Here is a 17,319-nt window from a genome sequence, read left to right as displayed (position 1 = left end):
GTTTATGTTGGACATTAGGAAAGATTCCTTCACAGAAGGAGTGATTAAATATTGGAATGGACTGCCTAGGGAGGTGCTCAAGTCACCATCCCTATGAAAGACAGGAGGCAGCACTTAGTGCCACAGTCTAGTGGACATGATGTTGGGTTGTAGCCTGGATTTGACTTTTTCAGAGGTCCTTTCCAACCTCATTGATTCAATGATATTTCACTTTGGTATTACTGGCCAACACGGACCTGCACAAGGGACTGAACACGCCCTAAAGCACGAGTGCATGCCAGAGCACATCCTAAAAGCCCAAATACGCCATTTCGGAGCAGATAAAAGCCTGAGGATGCAAAAAATATTCCAGCCAGGTTCTGAAGGCGATAAGGGCGAGCTCGGCAGCGGGCACCCATTAGGAATGGAGCGGGAATGCAGTGCCGGGGAGCTGAAGCGGCGCCGCGTGCCCGCCCTGAGGGAAGGAGCAGCGCCCGCCGTCCCAACGGCTCCAGCGGCGGCCGCGGCGCGCGCGCGCCGGACACGTGCCCCCCCACCCAACCGTCGCCCGCTTTAAAGAGCGCTCGCGTGCCGGGCACGCTCACCCCGCTGCGATTGGCTGACGGGGCCTGTCAATTGTGTCCGTGCCCGCCCTCCGCGCCCGCTGGTTGGCCGGGCGGGTTGAGAGCGAGGGAAAGCTGTGGCCGCGGCGCCGGGCGCATGAGGTGCTGACAGCGCCGGCGGCTGGGCAGCGCTCGGTGGCGTTCGGCTCCCGACGGAACAGCGGGGAGTCATGTCGTGGCCTTGTCTGCCTGAGGATAGTGGTGGGTTCGGGTCCTTGCCGTGCCGTGGCAGCGCTATGAGGGATGAAGTGTTGTGGAGAAAGGGGCTTTGATTGATGTGCGAGTCGGCCGGAGTAGCGCAGGGAGATTCGGGGGGGGTGTTGAGTTTGATCCCTTCCTTTACTGTCCCACATGCAGTCGTGCCTCCTCACGTCTGTGGCGTTTGTGCCCGGGGCGTGCCCGAGGTTGGGTTGCTTCCTGCACGGGCCTCCTGGAGCTTCTCAGTGCCGCTTCGGCCCTTGGAGCTCCCGCGGTTCCCGCCTGTTGCCCTTGCAGATAACGACGTTCTGGCCCGGTGTTTGAACCCAGCGGGACAAAGGGAAAATCAGTTTGCTTCTCCCTCGCTCTAGCTTCGTTGTCGTCTCGTTGTCGTCTCCCATACCTTGTTAGGCTTGAAGCTGCCACAAGATTTCCTAATTACAGAATCTCTGTGCAGTTGTAGGTTGTGAAACACAGTAAGTGTAATTCACTTGCTGAAAGGAGCTGGGACGCCATTTCTAGCAGGTGGGAGCCATGCTATTTCTGCTCGTGCCTGTCGGGGATTTCTTTTTGTGCTCTGTCCCGCTGCTTTTCTGGAATCTCCTTTCGATGAAGCCAGGAGTTTTGTTAAACATTTGGCTTTTTTAGTGGCCTGTAATAGATGTAGTTTAAACTTCTTGAGAGTAGTTGCTTGCATGGATTCCTGCCCCAAAATGAATACTGGCTTGATGAAAAGACAAAAAAAAGTATATCCCCACCAAAAGTCTTTTCCCCCTACAGTGGGAAAAATTACTCATAACATTATTCTAATTAAAGGATTTGTGGAGTCTGTTAGAATGTCATGTGAAGGCTGTTGTGAAAGAAATGCACTTAGAAATAGTAATTACATTGATTCAAGGTACATTTGAAATGACAAAGCTGGGGCAGGAGTGGGGGAGTAAGCTGCAGCCCCACGTCTGGATAGTAATATCATTGCATAACATCCTTAAACGTAGTAGGGGAACAGACACGTCATCAGTCCATAAATTTGGTCTATATTATATTTTAAAACTTTAGTTTTGGTCAGCAAATAATAGTGGGTTGTCAAGAAACGCTTGTGTGAACTTTAAGCTGTTTTAAAATGTTTTTCTTATAAAAACTAAACTGGTGGTGCCTCAGGACATTGTCTTTTGGAGACTAAGCCTGAAGACAAAGAAAGCTGAAAATATAAGGGCCACTGAAGAACGAACAGTGGTACCTTTATTTTTCTGGTGGTGACTTTTTGGGCAGCATTTCTCGAGAATAAGTGGCATAGCACTTGGAAATGGCATTTGGGCAAAGGATTGAAGTGATGAAAAAGATTGCTTGCCTAAGCAGACCTTAGGGCAGAAAATCTTGGGAAAAGAATAAATGAATTGGAGAAGGAAAAATGGGCAATGAAAGAAGCGTCTGAGTTGAGATTTTTTTAGTGGCTTTACTAGTAAAATTGGTAATTGCCAAGGGATGTGATTGTTTTCCATCACCTGGGTGACAGAAACCTAAAGCTGTTGGGTGAGATCTTGGCATGCCAGAGAACTAGGAAATAGGGCAGCAGCAACCATACTGATAAGGTTTAGTTTTTGAAATTGTGTTTTGAAATATGTTCATGCATTCTTTGAGTTCTTTATAGTAACTGGGCATTGACCTAAGGTGTTCCTCCAGTATTTTAGTACTAAAATACAATTTTGAAATAATTTGTATTCTTATAAAATGTAGTAATAAGATAATAGAACTTGTCACCTTGAGTGCCTTTTTGGTCCCTTACACAGCTGTGGTGGCATGGTTTATGAAAGAATTCATTGTTCTACTTGAAGGGCAGCATTCTTAAAAATAATTGTGCTGCTTACATTGTGATAGCTGTGGTAGCATTTAGGAGAGTTTGAATACAGATTATGTAGTTGCTGGATAAAGTTCCAGATTATCCTAGCTCCAGAGCAATGGTCTGAAAGCAAGTACCCAGGGGATTGTGGTTGGGTATAGGATTGAAGCTTCAAGCTAAACAAAGTTGGAGAAAATAGGCCAGTATAGCCTGAGTGGTTTTTCTGTATTTTGGTAGCTTCTGTCTGCATGTAACAAGTTAGAATTTGCTGAATGAGAATATTTACAATGTTCTGTTGAAGCTGTTGCAGATATGCACAAGGAGAATAAAGCTGCAGCTAATGGATGCAGCAAAATCCAAAGGAGTGCCCGAAATGGGGCTGCTTTACTTGCCCTCATGGAGAAGACTGGATACACCTTGGTTCAGCAAAATGGGCAAAGGAAATTTGGTGGTCCTCCACCAGGTAAGCATTTCGTTTGAGATTTCTTTTGAGACTGAAAATTGGTGTAGCCTCATGTTGAGTATCAGTGACCAGTAGTAGAAGCCCAAGGAGACAGTGTAAGAAACACAACACGTATGGGGAGGGTCCTGATATGTTCTTGAGTTTCCAGCAATTTAAGATCTCTTGAGCAAGACTGTGTTGAACATTTGCTTTTGGTGGACTTAAAAAGTCACAGCTTTAAAACCAGTTAAAATTGACAGGTAGCAGAACAAATGTGGAGCTCACCAAACCAAGTGTGTTCCATGTGACTGAGAGCACCCTTCAGAACTTTTAGGGACACAGAAGGGAAAAACAAGTTGGTGGTAGTAGCATAACCCAGCTAGTGTCTTCTCTTACCCCACACCACTTGTATTGGCCAAAACATTTTTTTTACAAACTTTTGTTCTCTGCGAGAGCACCAGTACAAATTAAATAATTTTGTTTTCAGAGTTGATGATAAAATAAAAAGGTTGATGATTTCTTTTATTTTGATTAATTTTTCCAGTGTTGTTGACATCAGCAGTGTACAAGAATTTTGCCACTAAGCCTAGTTGTATGACATGGAATACAGTAACTCTTCTGAATCAGATCATGTACTTAGACAAGCAGAATGAAGGAAAATTCTTTGTGCTGCTCTTTCAGTTCATTCTCACTTATGGCCTGTGATCCCATGGCTTTATAAGTTATGCTCATAAGTATGAATTTTATTTACTTATTGCTATGTGTAGTTTTAAGTTAGAGCTGCATCAAAATTATATCTCTGGAAGTTTTGTCTGTACTTTTACTAAACCTATGTAAAATAGCCAAAGGAAGCCCTGTGAAACTATTTTGAAAATGGCACTGGAAAAAGAACTGCAGGGCATCACTAATTTTAGCTTGTTCTTAAATTACTGTACATGTTTTACATAATAATGTCTTTTAATTAGAACATTAGATGATATTAAGTGTGTTTGTTTTGCAAAGCTAGTTTTATTTTTTTGAAACTGGATGGGTTTGACAAGATATCTCTTCCCTCAATCTGTTCATTGACATGAGGTATATATATTTTCTTCAAATCTTCATGTATTTTCATAGGACATTGAAAATACATTTTTTTTAAAGTTGGAAATTACCCTGTGTTACTATAAATGGCTCTAGGCCGGGTGAGACTTAAATGTTTGAGATGTCTTGTAGGAAATTACAGTATCTTTTTAAATGAAGGGTTTCACTCTCAATTTTGCTTAAGGTATGATTTCTATAAGCTTGTGTTGCTGTCAAAGGATAGTCTCAGCTCTGTTCTCAGCAGATGTGGCTGAGAATTGCCCTAAAAATTAGAGGTTTTTACCTGGCACAGTTCTTGTTTAGTGTATGCCACTTGTGAAAAATGTATCTGTACAGTGTTTAAAGAAAAGAAGATGTAAGTGAAGTTTCACAGTTTTATGCCTGGTGCCATCTAAGCACTGGAGCCAGTGATGCTGCTGGGCATGTGAGTCATTAGAATGACATGGAATTTGAAGATGGTGTGGAGACTAACAGGGGGAGGATTGTGACTAATGTTGATTGAACTGCAAAAATAGTTGCAAAAGTCGGAGTCCCATTTTCTATCATCCAGCAATGAATCAAGTACCCAGTCTGGTCAGCTACTTGTGGAATGATTTTGGCTAACTTTCCATGTTTGCTCTGCTAAGTACGTGTCCCACATTGGCAAATGTGGCACAGACCAGTTTTTTTTACCTCAGAGGCTAATTCCAGTTGGCAGTAATGTATTGTACTGCTGAGTTATTATGCAGCTTTAAGATTAGAAGGGAGTGTTTTGTGTGGTAGATGGCTTTTACTTACTGAGAATCACTGTTCAATCAGTTACTGGGCTGAAAAAGATGGTACAAGTTTGTCTGGTTAATAAATAAAGCTTGTTATTTCATTTCATGACTCCTGTACAGCTTTTTCTCGATTGAGGTGTGCCGTTGCCTTTGGAGCTCCTAAATGGTGTACAGTTGGTTTATTGTTTTTATGTGGGCAGGCACTGGCAGGATGTGAGTGATGGCAGTACTGGCCTGCAGATGGTGTTAGCTGCCATGTCCAGTCAGACCTCAGCTGAAGTGGTCAGAGATGTTTATAAAGGTGAAAATGATAAAAATGTGGAATGCTGTACAGAACAGACCCAAGCTTTTTCCTAGCTAAGTCATGGCAGTGTGACTCCAAATGCATGTCAATTCTGATGCCTTGGGAGCATCCCTGTATGCCATGGACAGTTAGTGTATAGTTTATAATGAAAAATGATTCTATGAGAAGGCAAAAGTCTCTCAATTCTGTTAATTTTTTTCACAAGTAAATTACAGGCTCTCTGACAATACATTAAGGAAAAAGTGCTAATTACAAAATCATCTAAATATCATTTATTCTGAACTTCAAACCAAAGTAAATTATTTAATTATCTTTTTGTCTTATCGTGTCAAGAGTAATTTCTTTTCACCTTGCCTTGTTATGCTTTGTCATTTCATACTAGCATTTACTAAGTTTTGTGGTAGTTTTTTCTATCATCTTTATACTCCTTGCTTTTTCTCCTGTAGAAAACCTTTCATGTCAAAAAATTAAGAAAAAGCTTTTAGTTATGATTTGAGTGTCTGCCTTTGAACATTCTACCGGAGTTATTTGTCTAATTTTAACAAAGAAACAAAGCCAAACAAACATTTTTATTTTTTTTTATTATTTTGGGGAAATGGAGTACCGTATTTGAAGACCATAACTAAATAATACTAAGTGCATAAATACAGCAGCCTTCCGTTATCTGTTGAACGTATCTTGCAGTATATATGGCAGAGATATAAAAGCATGTTTGAATGTCCTTGACTTAAGGAGAGAGTAGATGTTCTGCAGCTTTCAGAACATCTGTCAGCCTAAGACTGACAGATGTTCCGTGGATTTTTTTCCTTCTTTTTTTTTCCTACCATCCACTACTGCCTGTGAAAACTGTGGTCTGTTTTTAGAGTAAAAATGTTGCATCTTTTTGGCTGTTGCAGAAAGTTTGGGTCTGTATCTTACTTTCCTTAGGGAGTCCTATTTTATTGGGTGGATGAAGGTGGAAGCAAAATGTTGGGACATTTTGAATGATGTCAAGGAAGAAAAAAATGTGCTGCACTGGGGACCCTTACCAAAATTTATAAAAATACAGGCATGAAGTGCAGAGAAACATTTTGTAACTTCAAAGCATTGTAGTAGAAAATAAAACTGAAGTTCTTACCTAGGTATCTTTCTTGGGTATATCAGTTTTATTAATAACTGAAATAAAATTGTAAGGGGCATAAAATGATTGACATGGAGACTCTTGGTAAACCTGTCAGTGTTTTTGATAAACAGGGTTGGTGTGCAGAAATGCAAACTGTGTTTCTGGCTTTTTTTTTTTTTTAATTCAAACATAAAATAAATAAGACACAATAGGAGAGAATGTACTAGTTTTCAGTTGAGACCAAAAATCAGTAACTCCACCATTTGAACTGGGTGTGAAGGAAATGTGCATTTGTACTAAGATTGCTGTTGGACAATTTATTTTAAGGTTGGGAAGGTCCTCCACCACCTCGTGGATGTGAAGTTTTTGTGGGTAAGATTCCTCGTGACATGTATGAAGATGAACTAGTTCCTATTTTCGAGAGAGCTGGGAAGATCTATGAGCTGAGACTGATGATGGAATTCAGTGGTGAGAACAGAGGCTATGCTTTTGTGATGTACACCACTAAAGAGGAAGCCCAGCTGGCCATCAAGATTCTTAATAATTATGAAATTCGTCCAGGGAAGTTTATTGGTGTCTGCATGAGCTTGGACAACTGCAGACTGTTTATTGGAGCTATTCCTAAAGATAAGAAGAAAGAAGAAATCCTGAATGAAATGCAGAAAGTTACAGAAGGAGTGGTGGATGTCATTGTCTATCCAAATGCCACCGACAAAACTAAGAATCGTGGCTTTGCTTTTGTAGAATATGAATCTCACAGAGCAGCTGCAATGGCTAGAAGACGACTAATCCCAGGTAAAACTGTGATTAAACTTAGTTTTTATGGGGAGTATCTATTTCTAAATTGTGGGGGGATGAGATGGTGGATCATCCCTGTTTTTCATTCTTTAAGGTGTTTTGAGAGTTACAGAACAAAATTGCAGTGTTGCCTTTTGGCTAAGGATGATTTTATTTTTTTATGTTCTGTTGCTGTGGGTTTTTTTTTTTAACTTATTTTTTAAGAAGCTGTGTTTTAAGTAGTTCTGACAATTTAAAAATAGATACCAGTTTTATGTAATTTAGCTATTTACACCAATATGTATTTGCATGAGCACACATTCAGTTTTCATTTACATGCACAAGGCTCTGCACTCAAATTCTCTTAAAAGTGAGCTTAGAAGGATAATGCCTTGAATGTGCCTTGAATTTTCTGTGGGTTGTTACAAGTGATGTTATTTTCATCACTATGAAATATGTGAATGTTTCATATTTTAAGAATATCAAAAACTAGGTCTTTAATATTTTACTAGAAAATAATTTTGAAAGGAAAATAAATAGGCAAAAGTATATACAAAATGCAAAATATCAAATATATAAAAATAAATTTCAATACAATACTGGTAATACTATGTAATATATTTAACATATAATTGGTATATTTTACATATATATGTAAATACCTCCAGACCACTGAATGGAAAACAAGCCTGTATGGTATGCAAAATGATGGGTTGGCATGAGTAACAAAGCAGGTTGGGTTTTGTTGTTTCTTTTAGTTTGGGTTCTGGCATCTGCTGCAACATAGAGTAAGGGTTGTGCTAGAGATACTCATTTAGATTACTATTTCCAGGTGTTACCCATGCTTTTTAAAGTAGTAATATTATTGAAGAGGTTGTCTTTAGTAGCTAGTTAAATCCATTACTTTTGGTCTCCTTTTGTGTGTGTGCATGTGCATGTGCATGTCACACAGTCTTTGTTCTGGCACCTTATGGTACTTAGTGGACCCGAAGGTAACAGAACACTTGTCATTTTTGCAGAGTCTCATTTGCTTTAACAATTTCAAGTGACTTAAGTAGATGTAGGCAACAAAACCCAGTTTCCTGTGGTGTGCATCATGTTAGCTTTTTGTCGAGATAGGTGATAAGAGTGATTCTGCTTTCCATTGCATGTTTCCTTTTTTTATAATGCTTCTTTGCTGTAGGAACATTCCAGCCCTGGGGTCATACTATCCAAGTAGACTGGGCAGATCCTGAGAAAGTAGTTGATGAAGAAACAATGCAGAGAGTTAAAGTATTGTATGTGAGAAATTTAATGATGTCTACTACAGAGGACAAAATTAAAGCTGAATTCAACAAGTTCAAACCAGGAGTAGTTGAACGTGTGAAGAAGTTGAGGGACTATGCTTTTGTTCATTTTTTCCACCGTGAAGATGCAGTTACTGCTATGTCTGTAATGAATGGAAAGTGCATTGATGGAGCCAGTATTGAGGTAACACTGGCAAAGCCAGCGAACAAAGAAAGTTCTTGGAAGCAACATTTCAATGGTCAGATAAGTCCCAGTTCTGAATATCTCTTAGGGTTTCCTAACAAAGAAGATGGTACTCAAAAATCCTTGGGGAAACCAGCAAGTCTTTCAATTCGTCTTAATGGCCAGCACAGTCCAGGCCCCCCTGAAGTGGAAAGAAGTATGTACCCCATTTTTCCAGGAATAAAGCTTACTCCAACTAGCATGTATTCTTTAAAGCTGAGTCACTTCAGTTCTGCAGTAATGCATCTGGATTATTTTTGCCATAAAAATCGCTGGGCACCACCAGAATACTGCTTGTATTCAACCACAAGTCAGGATGGGAGAGTACTCTTGGTGTACAAGGTGCTTATTTCTAGTATTGCAGATGATTCCCAGACTTACTTCATGCCAGAAAAACTGTGTACAACAGTAGAAGATGCAAAGGAATTGGCAGCACAGTTCACACTTTTACATCTAGGTAAGCATAAACATTTTTGATTATATATGAAGAACTGAAGCTAGAAAAGTTACTTTTAAATTGTTCTTGGTATACATATCTTGGTGCATGTGTGTATTTTTTATAAAATAGTCTACAGAAGACTTGGTCCTTGAGTCAGTTGAGTCTGGCACATTAAATGAGAACACTGAGGAAACACTGTAAATACCTAAACAGCCCAGTGCCAGGGTCGTTTTTGCTTACATTTATCTACTAGAATGATGTGTAAGGAAGAATTAGATGACATGTAAGTAAATTTGGTTTAAGGTCATCTGGGAGATGATTACGGTGTTGGAAATCTGTTTGAAAGTCCGTGTTCTAGCATTTCATTTATATATGTTGCAATTTTTAACATCAGAAGGCAACTACTAGAAGAGGAAAGTTTTTATATTATAAAATCAGGGAGGGGGGACATTGGGATTTTATTTTTGTTTGTTTGTTTGTTTGTTTGTTTTTTGGGTTTTTACCCCTCACTTGTCCTTGTTTTGGTGAACTGGAAAAGTGATTGCAGTACACTGTTAAAATATTGTTGCCATTCTTCTCTTCCTAATGCTGCTACTTAGCCCTTGTTCTGCAGGTCTCTTGAGGTACATGTAGGCTGTGGTGAGATTTCTCCTTTGAGTTCATAGCAGACTTACTTCAGGCTTGACTATGATGACTTTTTTTTGCAATGCATGACTAAAATGTAAACAAGCTTTTTCTTCTTGTGTTCTTTCTTCTCCTTGGGTTTGGATTTGGCCTGGCCAAAAGGTCTTAGGGAAAGAAGAACCTCTGAAGCACAAAGCCTTATGTATTGTCTCCACTTCAGCAGTGGTGCACTTGGTTTGCATTAGTGGGCCACCTCCAGAAGGTGATCCTTTCAGATGGCCAAAGTGATTTTGAATAATAAATAGCTAAGTACCTGTTTCTGGTTTTATAAACACAGCATTTGACTAGTTGAGTGTCTATTTCCATATTTTTCTAGCTAGGAAAATTAGGGGCACACCTTTATAACCCATGTAATCCTGAACACAAAAGATAAAATGGTACTAAATTCAAAATAGTGGTGTGAGACTGTCTTTAAAAGAACAACAAAGACAGTTGCAGGTTTTATGCTTGACCATATATACCTGCTTCTTTTGTTGCCTAAAGTAATTTCATCTCCTGTACTTCTCTAGGAAAGAATCAAGGGAACAATTAAAATTAGATTAAGAGTGATTATTCACAGCTGTGGGCAAATCCTGAATGCAGACTGGAAAAAAAATGAGGAAAGTATGTGTTGAGATTTTCCATCTTCTCACTTATAATTACAAGTGCTATAGGGAAAAGGTTTTAAAGTGGATTTAAATTAATAGTATTCTAAAGCTTTTTGAGCATTTGATTGTACCATATAATCGCAGTTAATGGGAATTGGTATTTAGCAGGATTCCCAAATATCAAGTTTGTTTTTTGACAGCTGTCTACCTAATGTCCTTGTACTAGTCATGCTGTCTTTTTATCTTTGAATAACACTTTTTTTTTTTTTTTCTTTTGATGGCCTCTGTGCATTCTGGCTTGTGAGAACTTGGGCCTGCAAAGAGCATACAGAGCCCCTATTTGAAGCACACATACATGGCTGACTTTTGAAAGATACGCATCTTTCATATTGATTAAAAACCCCACTTTTTGATGTTGGCATTGTTGTGATGCTGAAACATAGCCACAAGGAGTCTAAAAGTACAATTTCTTTTCCCTGCCTAATCTAAAGAAGTTGTTTTTGTTCTAGTTTAATAATATATATTCTGTGTTGTAAGAAATATCTGCAGGTGAAGAGGAGTTGCTAGATGTGACAGAATCCTTCCTTCTCATGGAAGTATTGTGTGGTTTGACATGTTGAATGATGCTGCTGAGAGATGGATGGGCTGTCCTTTTTCTTTGGGGTTTTTGTCTGTTTGGGGTAGTTTTGATAACTAGCAGTGATTTGAGAAAAGTCTGTGTTTCTTGGAAGCAACTTCCTATAAACTTGAGTGTACAAAGATAAGATAGGGACTAATTCTTTCTGGTAAGTAACTTCTCTTATAGGAACCTAATTTTTTGGCCACTTAATTTTTAATGATGTGTACAGGTTGTGTTCTGCTGTTTATTTTCGTTTTAAAGCATCTAACTAGTCTAAGGTAAGTAAATGAGAAAGGGCTGCTTTGATTAATAATCTCAAGGCATTGTGGCTTTTTTTTTTTTCTTTTTTTTTTTTTTTTTGTGGTATGTATTTTTGTATTTACTTTCTCACATTACAGAATACTTGGTTTTTACACTGGTTTATATAGTACTGGTTCACAGCAGTCCTGAGTAGACAGCAGTACAACAACTAACCACTTGGTGTCACCTGAATATTTTGAAAGTTATGGTTCTTAGAAAACACAGAAGAAGCATGCAGTCAGGGAAAGATTAATAATTTATCTAGTAACATTAAAATATAGCTTATCAACAGATCAAGGGAGTGAAAACTTTCAGGCTTGGCTAAATGTGTGAAAATCACATGTCTGGGTGTCCATTTGTGAGAAGGGGAGCAGAGCTGTGTGTTGAAATTTCAGGTGAATGTTGTCAGGGGGAAGAGTGGGAGGATAGGGAACAGAATAGGGACACACCTGAATGTCCTGTAGAAGAATTAATACCTCTACCATTAATTTGAATCACATTTCTGCACAAGTTTAAGTCCATGCCTTCAGAAGTTACACAACACCTTAATGTCAATTGCAAAATGGTGCTTGGCTGTTAAATGTGGCATCCAGTTAGAAAAACGTGTAAGGCTTCCTACTCTTGCCTGTGCTGGAGGCTGGCTAAATGTGAGGCAGCTCCAGTTCAGAAGCTGTAGCACACTCTTCACATTACACCTGTGGTCCAGAAGGAGTCTTGGTGCAGAGTCAGTCCCAAAATTTGAGGTGTTGTTATGATTCAAGTCCTTTGCATCGGTAATACAGGCTTGTAGCTTATGGAATCAAACTGGCTCATCCACGTGTCTTTAAAGTACAGTCTGAGGAAAATGTGAAATTGCATAGATGTGCTCTGAATTGTGGGAGAGCTCCCACCTTCCTTTCTTTAGTAAGGGTAAACATCTGAAGCTTGAAAAAGCAGAGCCTTCTTTTGAAAACTATTTTTTGTTTGGTTTGTTGGTTTGTTTTTACTTCTGGTGGAATTCCACTGATTTAAGGAAATACCAGAGCATGTTAGAACCTATTTCTAGTCCTTAAGATAACACTCTCTATAGCAAAGGCTGAGTCCTGGGAAATTCTCTCCCTACTGAGTTCAACTTAAGGGTGATGGGGAAAAATGGGAGAAGTTTCACTAAAGTTTCCTGTTTCAGGGATCTGCCAGGTTTTAAATGGGTATTCCACTCTAGGGTGTTTGCATTTCACACATGCTATTTCATGTTCCATCTCTCTGAGACACAATTTATGAAATTATTTTTCTAGGTAGTAGAGAATATTTTAAAGTATTTATAAGAAAAATATACTGTTAAATCTTCAAGAAAAAAGCCTTTTAAGAACTAACTGTAGCACATAAATAATAGTTTCCTTCCAGTTCCCCACGTATAAGTTTTGTAGTAAATGGTACTTATATAGGTGGAGCAGGCATTGTATCTTACTGCTCTGAATTCACTTGTTTAAACGTCTTGGATACTGCATGCAGTAGCAATTTTTAAGTCATGGATAAAATTTTTATAAGCTAGTTCAAGAGTCTGTATGTAGCATCTGTGTCTCAGAATAAATGTATCTGCAGATTGCTGTTCTAGATTTTGGACATCAAAACTAAAGGTCAAGTGAGATGGTTTTCATGTTTTGTTGTAGGAATTTACTTAAACATTGCTTTAGTTTGCTTTATCAAAATTAATTATATTGCTATTGGAACAATCAGCAGCCACAAACTGTAAGATGTTTGAAAAAAATACTGAAGTTGCTGGCTTTGTTTGGCAAATACAGATGATAAGTGGTAATTCATGGTTTGGGAGTTTTTAGTGATCTTTAGAAAGGCTCTGAATGTATAAGAAGTTTTTTAACAGTATGAATTTAGAAGTCTGAAATATTTATTAGATGAGTTACAGGTAATGTTTTTTTCTTACAGCCCCCGAGCAAGCATATATAACACTGCTGTCCCTGAATGCAGCATGGTGGGATAGTAAAGGTGAGTAAGCCTCTCAGGATTGTTCATTGCAGCTTTTTGCCCTCTCAAAGACATTGTCTGAGCTGCACTGTTTGTTAGAGACGTTCTGCTTTCCCCACAGACACAGCTCTAAGAAGGCTCGTAGAGGTTCTCTGTTGCTTTTTTCCAAAGGAACCCATACCTCTACTAACCTGTACCTGCTGATGGATCACACAGTCTGATGTTCTTGTTGGTTGTGCAGCACAAAAGAAGGTTATGGTTTTCACACCTGAAGTGACTGTGAGTCATTTTTCAGGCAGTTCTTAATTATTTGCCTTTCCAGCTTGGGTTTAAATTTATGTACAGAAGTGGGTGCTCTTACTACTCTGGACACTTGGACTATTTTTTGGCTAGTCAGTTTCATGTAAAGGAGACTAATGTCTCCTCTGAGGTTTTATAGCATATGCTGTTGTGCATGAATGTACATGTGTGTATCTGTTGCTTCTGAGGCCTCCGTCTTTTTTTTTTTTTTTTTTTTTTTTTGAATGGTGTGAGAATGGTTTTTGAAAGCTTACAAGGCAGTTTGAAAATGGCATTAAATCCATGCTCTGTCATAAATTTACTGCTGGAAGCTTCTAATCTCAGGCACACAGAATATTTCCCAAAGATTCAGTTATTTTTTGGCTGCTGCTAACGGACAGGGAACACAAATTTGTAAATCTTGGCCTATATAAGAGAACTTGGAAAATAAGTAAGACAGATACAACGATGTTGGACTATATGTATCTGTGAAATAACTTGTCTGCCTTCTGTAGAGTCAGTCACTTCAAAACAGGATATAATTAACATGTTTTTTTCTACTCCACTGATGATCACAGTGAAGTTGGGTTTTGTTTATGCAGTGTACATCAGGCAGAACTGGTCCTTAGTTGAATGTAGACTCTGGTCTAAAGTGTTAAATATGCGATATGAATGACTGCTGCTGGGATATGTGTGATATATTGCTCAGAACAGTGATCTAATATGCACCTGAAAGTTGTCTGCATTAATATTTTGCATTCAGTGAAAGTGAAACAAAGGGTTATTATTATGAAATTCAGTTAAAAGTGTGTGATTATATATAGAATGAAAAATTGTGTTTAGTACTGAAGAATGGGGTCTCTTGAAACTGTAAGGCTCTTAGGAAAAAAAATGCTTTGAACAGTTGACTGAACAGTTTCTTAATTTTTTTGAGTTAGTGCTGCAGAGGAAAGGGAAGAACACAGCATTAAATGCTTTTGTTACACCATTATCTCAAGTTCTTAACAGTTAAGTCCATCTTGAAATGGATAGTGCAGAATGTTTGCTGAAATCAAACTCTCTTTCATCCCCCTCCCCTTCTCTTTCTACAGTCAACTGTACACCCTATTTGGTTTGAATTTCCCTGAAGAAGAGAAGTTTGGAATTTACTGCTTTGGATCTTGTCATGAAAGGAAAAAGAACACCCTGCTGATACATAATTACTGGAAATTCACATTCCATGTTTATTCATGAATAATTCTTCAAAGCGTGTTTATTAAGCATTTTGGTTTAAAGATTAGTGAAATTGAATGTTAAATTGTTTTGGTCAGTTTGATGAAATTTGGGTTTTAAAAGATAATTTGTTTAAAAGATTTTTCTTACCTGTAATAGTCTATACAGCAGTAATTAATATTTAGTGTTGAAACAATTTGCCACAATTCCTACTCTTTTATTTTCACACCGAATTTTTACAGCTTCAATTGTGTGTAATAAATCTTCAACAAATGTTAAGAAAACCCACCAACAAAACAATAAACACCATGCTGGAACCCTTGCCTTTTCATACATAAACATGCATAATATGAAACTTAAATACCACCCTCAAGTTTGCTTCCATTACCTTGATGCAAAATTTTATAGAAGTAACATGTCCAATAAAATCTTTGCTTCTGATATAGCTGTACATCAATGGAAAACTAGTATTTTGAAGGACTTTACATCAGTGTACCATCAGGCTACATTGCCGTAGTCATAATACTGAGGTTCAATACCTTAGTTAATTCTTGGAGACAAAAACAGGCTAAAGAAAATCTTGACAGATACAGATTACATGTATTTTTATGTACAGCTCAGTAGGTTGTATTTCCTGTTGTTAGCACCTCTCTGTTGGGACACACGTGTGCTTTCATTTCATAGAGGCCGTACTTTTATCCAGGCTCTCCCTTGAAACCAGAACCTGGGCTTGCCTGTGGTATCCATGTGGAGCAACAGCTTGCTCACTTTCTAATCAGGCCATGTTCTTAAAAAACATTGTTGAGCATTAAACTGAAAATAGTTTTTGATTTTTAAAATTAGATATATGTAATTCATTTTGAGTGAGCCATCTTTATTTTTATTGTGACTATTTTGCATTTCTCAGTCAAGTGCCTTATTCATTGAATGACAAAAGACTAACAACTTTTTTTTTACCTTTTTAACAATCTGAAACTAATAACATTCTTATTTATGGAATTTTATACATAGTTCCAGTTCATTGACAAGGAATGGGCCAGGTGGTTAAAATATCTAAGGGCCTCACCTGTGCAAGTATTGTTTGTAAGCTGTTCTATCTGAAAATTGTTTGTCAGAAAGGAATATTATAGAAAGGAATATTATGTAGACAGAAAACAATGCAATGGAAAGATTTCAAGTTGAATAATTTTTCTTAAAAGCAATCAACCGTTGTGGTCCAATACATATTTTGGTTCAGTGTATTTCATCACCATATTAAATTGTCCTTTTTGCTGTTAATTTAGGTGCAGTTATAGCAGTTTCATTTTATTTGATATTAGCTACATAATAATTCTTCTACATGTTGCAATTTCTGATGTTGAAATAATGTGTTTGACTTCTGTACACGAATTAACATTTATATTAAATTTATACTGTTCATATTTGGTGTGTGTAAAAGAAAAATAAATTATTGTTTTAGACATGGTACCCTTCACAAACTTACTCTGGAGGATTCACTTCACTTTCTGTAATAACAGGCTTTGGCCAGAGGCACCAGTGCTTTGCTGAACAAAAGGAAGGGTAATTAAGTGTCTGAGTGAAGACTGGAAAAAAGAAAAGTAATTCTTGAAAAGCAAGTTAGTTGATTAGCTTTTATCACATGTGAAAGTTGTTAAAAGGTTAAGATTTCCTAGAAAACTCACGTATAAAGGGAACAGGGAACTTGTTTAATGCATGTATAAACCAAGTGGTTTCTAAGGCCAAGACAAAAATCAGTGTTTGAGATAGAATGATATGGTGTAATGCTGATAAGAGAGGGGGTTGATAATTTAAAAGTATTTTCCTGGCAGCCTGAAAATTCTAGTCTACAGACTGCTGAAATAAGCTTCCTTTTATTTTTCAAGTGTCTTGATGAAGACTTAAGTTTTCGCATTTCTGATGGAAATCTGGACCAAGGAAACCTAGGTAAAATTGGTATTATTAGCTAATTAAGGGAACTGTGGGCCAGGGTGCACATGGAATGCATAATATTAGTCTGTGAATATTAGAAGAAGAGTTGCAAACAAAAGTTGCCTCCTCAGTGAGCAAAGGAGGTACTGCCAGTAATGTAGAAAGCCAGGGGATTGCAGTTTTCAGGTGTGTAACTTCCTTCTTGATCAGATTTCCAACTGAGGCTAAAAGGCCCCCACTTTTGTTACAAACTAGCAAATCCCATCATTATTAACATGAGCAGGTATCTTGGCAATTATTTTCAGTATTGCCAACATGTGTGGCTACTAAACCATTATCAAAGATTTGAGTGTAGTGAGTACTAGGCTGATGCCAGCCAGATACAGGCAGAATTTGTGTTTGTTCTGCAGCTAAGAACAGTGGTGTAAGGAATAAGCAGCTGAAGCAGCAGTAACATGCTCTTGCTGTAATTCAGGCTTTTTGCAGTTTATTCAGAATACATCATTAGAAATCTCTAATCAGTGTGCAAAATTGCAAACATATTTTTTCATGCTTATAAAAATCTCACTGGAGCTTATTAACCTTTGAAAAATAAACCACCATGTATTTCTTCAAAAAAAGGTGGTGACAGAACACAGTGTTGCTTTTTTTTTTTTTTTTTAATTACTTTTGTATAATGTAGAAAGTAAATTGGTCTAT

General features: G+C 38.0%; 1 protein-coding gene across 5 annotated transcripts; it reads left to right on the top strand.

The window, feature by feature from the left end:
• Positions 1 to 657: 657 nt before the first annotated feature.
• RBM46 (RNA binding motif protein 46) lies at positions 658 to 16,205 on the top strand. Of its 5 annotated transcripts, none has more exons than XR_010721277.1 (7): positions 658 to 803; positions 2,948 to 3,100; positions 6,651 to 7,118; positions 8,284 to 9,066; positions 13,162 to 13,221; positions 13,300 to 13,479; positions 14,571 to 16,205. XR_010721277.1 is itself a non-coding variant. In XM_066184990.1 (6 exons), exons 1-6 carry the CDS (start codon positions 773 to 775, stop codon positions 14,594 to 14,596), a joined length of 1,530 nt encoding a protein of 509 aa, XP_066041087.1. In that variant the 5' UTR covers positions 658 to 772; the 3' UTR covers positions 14,597 to 16,203. The 5 variants fall into 5 exon arrangements, 1 of the variants encoding a protein (XP_066041087.1); XR_010721278.1 differs by having other exon boundaries at positions 2,939 to 3,100; positions 13,322 to 13,479; XR_010721276.1 differs by having other exon boundaries at positions 2,939 to 3,100.
• The last annotated feature ends 1,114 nt before the right edge of the window (positions 16,206 to 17,319 follow it).

The sequence above is a fragment of the Chamaea fasciata genome, unplaced genomic scaffold, assembly GCF_029207755.1.
Source record: "Chamaea fasciata isolate MVZ Bird 193981 ecotype frontalis unplaced genomic scaffold, bChaFas1.0.hap1 SCAF_6, whole genome shotgun sequence".
NCBI lineage: Eukaryota > Metazoa > Chordata > Aves > Passeriformes > Sylviidae > Chamaea > Chamaea fasciata.
This window is presented reverse-complemented; position numbering and strand designations above follow the sequence as displayed.

Excerpts from the sequence above, each read along its gene's own strand:
- RBM46 (XM_066184990.1), top strand. The coding sequence starts at position 773 with ATGTCGTGGCCTTGTCTGCCTGAGGATAGTG. Across the intron at positions 804-2,938 it reads TTGTCTGCCTGAGGATAGTG|CTGTTGCAGATATGCACAAG; the intron begins GTGGGTTCGGGT and ends GTTCTGTTGAAG. Across the intron at positions 7,119-8,283 it reads TAGAAGACGACTAATCCCAG|GAACATTCCAGCCCTGGGGT; the intron begins GTAAAACTGTGA and ends TCTTTGCTGTAG.